We start from the raw sequence: 8,134 nt of genomic DNA on the forward strand, positions 1-8,134 counted from the left end.
GAATTTCGTCTCACTGGAGAATCTGGGAGAATCTGCGGCTAGGCCGGTCGCTCCCCCGTCTTTGGGCCCTGTTGAGTCGTTTCGGAAGTTGAAGTTGGCGCATCACAAAGAACCCAAATCCAACCCTGCCAACCGAGCAAGCCCATGGGGGACGCGAGGTCTTGCTCCACCTTCTCGGCGCTCGCGTCGCCCAACCTGAGAGCCTCATCCGCCATGCCGGGGCACATCTTGACCGGAGCCGGTCACATGTCCATCGTGCCCAAGACGGGGCACGGTCGACTCGACCGCGGCCGATGGCACCGGCCCAACGGCCGACCAAGATTTTACGCCTCCGAACGCCGGGCCGGTGAGGTGGCGGGTCGGGCGACACGGAAAATCGGTGGCTGACAACGACTTTTTGAGGCCATCGGTTTGAGGTCTGCAGACATTTTCTGGATGATCTCGCATTTCCCGAGGCGTAATCGCAGATCCAGACGGCCCAGCAGGTGGGCGCTGCAGGCGAGCCGCCTCACATCCTTCGCCCCCCCCGTCGCTCACGCTGCCTCTGAAGCACCGGACCACCCCCCCCGCGCCCAGGCGGCCTAGCTGCCGCGGGCTCCACCCACGCGGGCCACCATCAGCGCCGCCCGACGGCTCAGAACCTCTCTCTTTAGGTCCCACAAAAGGCGGCGAGCGAGCGGCGAGGCAGATGAATCGAGCTCTGGACGCATGCCGCGAGAGCTGTGAGGGTCGCAGCTCGGCCTCCATCTTGCCCGGTAGTGGCGCGTCGGCTTGCCGGCTCACGGGGGTCACTGCCCCTAGGTGCCGCCTCACCTCGCCTCTATGCACCCTTCACCCTCTAGCGCCTCACCCTGCCCGGTGCCGTGGTAGTGGCGGTGTCAGCCATGCTGGACCGGCGGCAGCGAGGCCGACGGGCGTGGCTGCGGCGACAACGGCGGCTTGGCCCGTGACGGCGACGGCGCTGACGGCAGAGCAGCTGCGGCCGGCACGGGCGGGTGCGGCCGAGCAGCGCGGCGCTCACAGCAGGCGGCCGGCGTGGCGGCGGCGACGGCGCCGCACGAGGAAGCGGTGGCGCAGCCGCGCATGACAGGTCCGGCGCGTGTCGAGCAGCGAGGTGGCGCGCCGCGCTGCCGACGCGCCCCCAGGCCGGAGGCGGCCGCCGCGTGCCGAGCCGCGGGCTGTTGGTGCTTACAGTCTGCGGCGGCGGCGCCGCCGCCGCGGAGCGAGGCAGCGGCGGCGGCGGCGGCGGCGGCGGCGGCGGCGGGGGATGCGGCGGCTGCACGTTGTGCCTCGAGGCGTCGCTCGCGGCGCTGGTGCGGCGCGTGGTTGGCTGACGAGGTTGCGCGCGCACGGCGCACGAGGGTGTAGTCACGTCCCTCGGCTCTCGCCACCGCTGTCGCCGCGCGCTCCGCGTTCGTTGTCGCCGGCGCTGCCCGCCTCGAGCCACTGCGGCCACTGCCGCGCGACGTTGCGCCGCGCCATGCTGGCCGTCGCTCTCTCGACGTTGTGGAGGAGGCTCTGTCCCACGTCGAGAGGAGGCGTTCCCGCGGTGATATTGACCCAGCTCTGTTGTCTCTAGGCTGCGTCGGCACGGGAGGCGCTGCGGGCGGGAAGGTGGAGCGGGCTGCGGAGCGGCAGATTAGTGGCAGTGGCGACGGGCGGGGCGGCAGCGAGCAGGGTGGCGAGTGAGACGTTGGAGAGGCGGGGCTGGGGAGGCTGGTGCCGGTGCCACTACAGGCGGTGCAGGTGCGGTGTGCTACTGTAGTGCTCGCTCACCGGAGCGAGCGCGGCGGTCGGACCGTCCTGGCAAGGGCCGCTGACCAGGACGGTCGCCAGGAGTCGGCTTGCACCGCGAGAGCGGCGAGGCGGGGGGAGAGGCTTGGTGAGGGTGTCCGCGGTGGTGCCGGTGTGTTAGTTAGGGGGAGAGGCGCGGGCCGGGGGAGCGGGAGGGGGTGGGGGGGTGGAAAATTTCGATACCCTAAGGTGCCCTGGTGATCCTGGGTTAGCATCGTCTCTTCTGAGCCCGCTCTTGATGGGTTGGAAGCGTTTTCATAGCGAATTCACGCCGATTTTGCCATACGGACGTCCCTGGCGCGCGCTCTTGAAGGCCTCATCCTGGGATGGTGCTCGCCAGCGTGAGTTCATACAGTGCTGCGAGCTGGCCTAAGGCCGGACCTTACGACGGTCCAGCGCTGGGCAGCGTGATGGCTCTTACTCGAGGCGCGACATGAGTGTACGAGGACCTCAACGTCTCGGTTTGGCGAACCAGCATGAGGAGCGGAGCCGCTGTAGCTCCTCCCTGCAGCTTGCGCGTCGCGGTTTGGCCGACGTCCCATCCACCGCGCATACTGCGGCGGCTCTCCAGCTCAAGAAGGCTGCGCTCGACCACCACATCGCCCGAGTCAGTGGTCCGGACGCCCCGCTGAGCCTCGCGCCGCAGTGCAGCCAGTTTGCGCGGCCGTGATGCGCGAATCGAACCGGTGCGATGTTGTTCGGCACTCTAGATGGCCTGAACATGCTTGCGTTCAAGTCTTGAGGTCTGCGCTTAAACTTGAAAATTTAATAAAATCGGGTCCGACCGGCCTAGCACTCGCACTCGCACTCGCACTCGCACTCGCGCCCTGCCCCCCCCCGCGCGCCCGCTGCCCGCGCCCCTTCTCCCCTCACCCTCCGCCCTCCCTTCCCCGCGGCCCAACCCGTCCTTTAAGGCTTCGGCCACTGAGGCTTCGGCCACCGAGGCTTCGGCCAACGAGGCTTCGGCCAACGAAAAAAAAAAATCCGCGCCCTCCGCCCGCCCTTGCCTCCGCCCAGCCCTCCGCCCTCCGCTCTCGCCCTCCGCCCTTGCCCTGGCCGGCCTGGGTGGCATCTCCTCATCATCACGCGCCAAGTGGGAGGGAAGTGGACGGGGCCCTGAGCCGACCTAGCCCTAAACGGAATGGGGCGCCCAACACGTGCCCGGATTACTGTGCCTTCCCCGGGTGCAGCCTTTCGGTTCGTGAAGGGTCGGTGCGTGTCGTGACCCCCTGGAACACCCGTACCCCCGCACCATCTCCGTCGCTTGGTTCCATAACCTCTGCCACCACCGGGAGGCGGCCAGGGCTTCATAGACTCGGTCGAGAGACCCCAGATTGGCATCCATGCCTCTCTGGACAGGGTGGCCCGCCACAAGGACCCCAGGAATTGCGACTCGCCGCTTTCCTCCCGCTGTGATTCTGTGTGAGCTCTGTGTCTTGATTTGCCAACAATATACCTACAAGACACGAGACAAGGGCGAGGACGACGAGCGAGCAAGGCACCGAAAAAAAGAATTTTACGTGAAAAACACCAACGTGTGCTCACACATGGGCGAGCTAAGCAGCGAGCCAGCGCCGCTGCTCGGCCAGCGCGTCGAGCTCGGCGGCCTCTCTTCCCGCCCCGAGCTGAACGGGCAGCGGGGCGTGGCGCGGAGCTTCGAGGGCGGGCGGTACGCTGTGGCGCTCGAGGGCGGCGGCGAGAGCGTGCGGGTGCGGCCGGGTAATCTGTCGCCGGCTGCGGCGGAGCGGGCGTCGAGCGGTGCCGCGGCAGCCCCCGTTGAGGTCATCGCAGCGGCTGAGCGAGGCGAGGAGGAGGCGGTGCTGGCGTGGCTTGAGGGCGGCGGGCGGGTCAACGCGACGTACGAGAGAGGCGGCGTGAGCGGCATCACGCTGCTGGTGGGCGCCACCATGCACGGCCACGAGCGGGTGGTCGACCTGCTGCTGCGGCACGGGGCGAAGGTCAACCAGCAGGACAGCGACGACGACACCGCACTGGTGCTCGCCGCCAACCAAGGCCACGAGCGGGTGGTCGAGCTGCTGCTGCGGCACGGCGCTGAGATCAACCAGCAGAACAGATTCGGCGTCACCGCGCTGATGGACGCCGCCGGCTACGGCCGCGAGCGGGTGGTCGAGCTGCTGCTGCAGCGCGGCGCGGAGGTCAACAAGCAGAGCAGCGACGGCTGCACCGCGCTGATGCTCGCCGCCGGCCACGGCCACGAGCGGGTGGTGGAGTTGCTGCTACGGCGCGGCGCTGAGGTCAACTTGCAGGACAGCGAGTGCCTCACCGCGCTGATGTACGCCACTCACCACAACCGCCCCGCCGTCGTGCGGCGCTTGCTGCGGGCGGGCGCTGACACGGCGGTGCGCACCACGAGCGGCGAGACGGCGCTGCAGCTGGCCAAGGAGGAGGGCCACGCCGAGTGCGTCGAGGCCTTCAGGCAGCACGTCCAGGAGGTAGTGGCGGGACGGCTCACGGCGACGGCAGCCGGCGGCAGAGGCGCAGGCGGCGCTTCCTCCGGCGGCGCTTCCTCGGCTGGATCGAGAGTCGCGACGACGCTATCTCCAGCGGCGGCGGCGGGGCGGGCGTCGAGCGGCGGCGTGAGAGCCTCCGATGCGATCGTGGCAGCGGCTGGGCGAGGCGAGGAGGCGGCGATACTGGAGTGGCTTGAGGGCGGCGGGCGGGTCGACGCGACGTACGAGAGAAGCGGCTTGAGCGGCCTCACGCTGCTGATGGTCGCCGCCCGCAGCGGCCACGAGCGGGTGGTTGAGCTGCTGCTGCGGCGTGGCGCGGAGATCGACTTGCAGGACCGCAGCGGCTGCACCGCGCTGATGCTCGCCGCCTTCTTCAACCACCCCGCCGTCGTGCGGCGCTTGCTGCGGGCGGGCGCAGACGCGGCGCGCACTGTTGACGGCAAGACGGCGCTTGAGTGGGCCGAGGAGAAGGGCCACGCCGAGTGCGTGCGCGCCCTCGAGGAGCACTCGTCGACCGCAGCAGAGGCTGAGGGGGAGACGGCGGCCGCAGAATCAGCCGAACAGGCCGCGGCGGCCGCACGCGAGGCGGCAGCGGCTGCGGAGGCGGCGGAGGCGCGCGATGCTGCCGAGGCGGCGCTGCGCGAGGCGGTTGAGGCGTGCGAGCGAGGCGACGCCGATCTCGAGGCGCTCAGGGCGGCGATCAACGCAAACACCGAAGCCGCCGACGGCTCGGAGGCGTTGCGGGCGGCGCGGCAGCTGCGCGACGAGCTGGCGGAGCGAAAGGTCCGCGAGGCCAGGGCGCTGAAGCGGCAGCGGCAGAAGGATGAGAAGGCGGCGGCGGCGGCAGCGCGGGCGGCGGAGCGAGCGGCGGAGCAGGCGGAGGAGGCGCGAGCGGCGGAGGAGGCGCGAGTGGCGGAGGAAGCGGATCGGGTGGTAGCAGAGGCTGCGGCGGCGCGGGCGGCGGAGGAGGCGGAGGCGGCGTCGCGGGCACGGGAGGAGGCAGAGGCAAGGGCGAGGGAGGAGGCGGCAAGGGAGAGGGAGGAGGCGAGGATGAGGGCGGAGGCGGAGGCGGATGCGGCGGAGGCGACGGCTGTGGAGGCGGCAGTGGCGGCAGTGGCGGCAGTGGCAGCGGCGGAGGCTCAAGAGGCAGCGGCAGCGGAGGCGGCGGCAGCGGAGGCGGCGGCAGCGGCGGTGGCAGCGGCGGCAGCGTCGGCGGCGGCGAGTGTCGCCGCCCTCGCCGCCGCCGCCGCGCCGCCCGCCCCCGTCCCTCTCGACGAGCTCATCGCGGCGACCGACGGCTTTGCCGAGGCGCGCAAGGTGGGTGAGGGAGGGTTTGGGCGCGTCTACCGCTGCGACGCGCTGCCGTCGCTTCCGCGCGTCGCTTGCGGGTTCGCGGTCAAGACGGCGCTGGTCGGTGTCGGCGCCCAAGGCCTCGCCGAGCTGCAGAGCGAGGTGCGCACGCTCAGCGCGGCGTGCCACCGGTCCCTGCTCCCTCTGCTCGGCGTCTGCTTGGCGCCGGCGAGAGCGTGCCTCGTCTACCCCCTCTGCCGCGGCGGCAGCCTCGAGGACCGCCTCTACCGCACTCCAGCTGCACTGCAGCGGCTCCGCATGCTCGGCTTCGAGACGCCGCCTCCGCCGCTCTCCTCCGCCGCACGGCTCCGCGTGCTGCGCGACGCCGCCAGCGCGCTGCATTACTTGCACACGCTCTCGCCCATGATCCTGCACCGCGACGTCTCGGCGGGCAACATCTTGCTCGACGAGCGCGGCAACGGCTACCTCGCCGACGTGGGCCTCGCGCGCGCGGCAGAGGCGACGGCCGGCAGCAATGGACAGGTGTCGCACCTGTCGACGCAGCGTATCTTTGGCAAGCCAGGCTACATGGACCCGATCATAATGCAGGACAACCAAGCTTCGCAACTGACCGACGGGTATGCGCTCGGCATCACGCTGCTCGTCAGCCTGACCGGCCGCGGCGCCGTCGGCTTGCTCAACGCGTGCGACGATGCGCTGGAGGAGCCCGACACGGCGGAGGGCATCGCGGCGGTCGACGCGGGCTGGTCGGCGGCGCAGGCCAAGGAGCTGGCGCGGCTGGTGGTTGGGCTGGCTCTCGTGAGGAAGAAGAGGCGGATGCCGCTCGCAGAGGCACTGCCGCGGCTGGAGGCGCTAGTCGAAGCGGCGGGGGAGGTGGAGGAGACGGCTGGGGCCGAGGAGCGCCAGTGTGACCTCTGCTACGCCGCGCCGCGCTCGGTCCGCTTCGCGTGCGGCCACGCGCTGTACTGCGAGACGTGTGCGCCGCGTGTGCTGGAGCGCGACAGCAACTGCCCGGCCTGCCGCCAGCCGGCGCTGCCCATCGCCGCAACTGGGCGGCTGGTGGCGGCGCAGGCGACGTTTGTCCACCAGCCGCCCTCGCGCCCCGCGCCCCAGGCTCAGCCTGCAGGCGCCACGGCGGCGGTCGGTGGGCGAGGCGGGCGAGGGGGGCGGGGTGGGCGTGGACGGGGCGGGCGGGGTGGGCGGGGCGCGGGGCGCGGCGGCTCTGCTTAGTTCTGGAACCGGTGCATGATGGGCATGGGTCAGCGCGAGGTGTGTGTGTGTGCTGTGTGTATAACTTGCACGCTGGAGGACGTGCGCGGTGCGGGACCGGGAGAGCAGTCAACAGATAGACCATTGCTCGCGCATGCAGAGAGAGAGGTTTCCTGGTTTGTACACACACAAGATGGTAACCAAGACAGTGGAAGAAAGCTCTGCGGTGTTTTCTGCGCAACCTACTCTGCTATTGCGTGCTGCTGCTGCTGCTGCTCCCGCTGCTGCTGCTGCCACTGAACGAGAGACTGGTGGCACTGCAGCTGGGCCAGCTGGGCCTGCACCTGGGCGTGTGCTAGCTGCTGGGCATTCCAATATTGGGGCTGGCCAGCAAATGGCAGCGCCAGCGGGACGGCAATCTGAACGGCGCCCATCTGGAATGGCGGCGGCGGATGTCGAAGCGGCGGCGGAGGAAGAGGCGGCGGCGGAAGCGAAAACGGCGCCGGTTGGAGTGGCGGCGGCGGAGGCGGCGGCGGAGGCGGCGGCGGAGGCGGCCCGCCAAACGCGCTCGGCTCTTGGCCAGCCGACGCGCCGCCTCTGTCCTGGCAGCGCCGCCACACTAGCTCGCGGACGAAGTCGCCACGGGCGCTCTCGGGCAGCGCCATGCACTCCTCGCCCAATGCTCGGAGCTGCGCGTGGCTCATGTGTCCCAAAAAGGCGAGGTCGGCTCCTGCGACATCGCTCAGCTCGGCGGCTTGCCTCGCGAGCGAGATGCCGATCGACTCGAGCGCGCCCGACACGCGCGGGAAGGCGGACGCTGCCCAGCCCGCCTCGCCCGCCCCCATCACCGGCTCCACGACGCCTACAGCAAAGTTCGGGGAAAGGTTCGGACAAGGCGTCCGCCCTGCAGGCCGCCGTCACGCCGCGCAGAGGAGCTCGGCCGTCGCTCGTGTCGCGCCGCCAGAGGCGGCAGTGGCCGCCAAGCCCGCCGTGCTTGTACCCGCGGGTGCAGCGCGGGTTCCGCTCGCACTGGCCCGGGTCCATGCCCGAATGCATGCCTGGCTCAAAGCCGGCACGCCTTGCTGGCGCACGCCTTTTTGAGCGAGGGGGGGGGGGGGGGGTGTTAAAAAACGGGAGGCGAGGAGGAGGAGGAGGGGAAAAAATGCCAGGACCAAATGCCTGAGGAGGAAGTGCTGGGGGGGGGTGGCCAAAGAAGAAAAGGGGAATGGGGGGGGGGGGGGGGAGGCCCCCCCCCTGGGAGCCCCCCCCAAATGAGGGAATCCCAGGGGGGGTTTTTCCCCCCCCCCCCCGGTTCCCTTGCGGTTAAAGGGGTTTTCCCCCCCCCAAAA

The 8,134-nt window shown here is 70.4% G+C and overlaps 2 protein-coding genes across 2 annotated transcripts; both read left to right on the forward strand.

The window, feature by feature from the left end:
• Nucleotides 1–5,534: 5,534 nt before the first annotated feature.
• On the forward strand, nucleotides 5,535–6,245 carry EMIHUDRAFT_53735 (hypothetical protein; the record flags this gene model as incomplete). Its single annotated transcript, XM_005763731.1, has 1 exon — nucleotides 5,535–6,245. A coding segment is annotated over one exon (711 nt), but the record flags the coding sequence as incomplete, so codon positions are not given.
• A 102-nt stretch (nucleotides 6,246–6,347) lies between these two features.
• Nucleotides 6,348–6,788, forward strand: EMIHUDRAFT_357815 (hypothetical protein; the record flags this gene model as incomplete). The annotated part of the gene is made up of 1 exon (XM_005763732.1): nucleotides 6,348–6,788. A coding segment is annotated over exon 1 (396 nt), but the record flags the coding sequence as incomplete, so codon positions are not given.
• Nucleotides 6,789–8,134: the final 1,346 nt, after the last annotated feature.

The sequence above is a fragment of the Emiliania huxleyi genome, assembly GCF_000372725.1.
Source record: "Emiliania huxleyi CCMP1516 unplaced genomic scaffold EMIHUscaffold_62, whole genome shotgun sequence".
NCBI lineage: Eukaryota > Haptophyta > Isochrysidales > Noelaerhabdaceae > Emiliania > Emiliania huxleyi.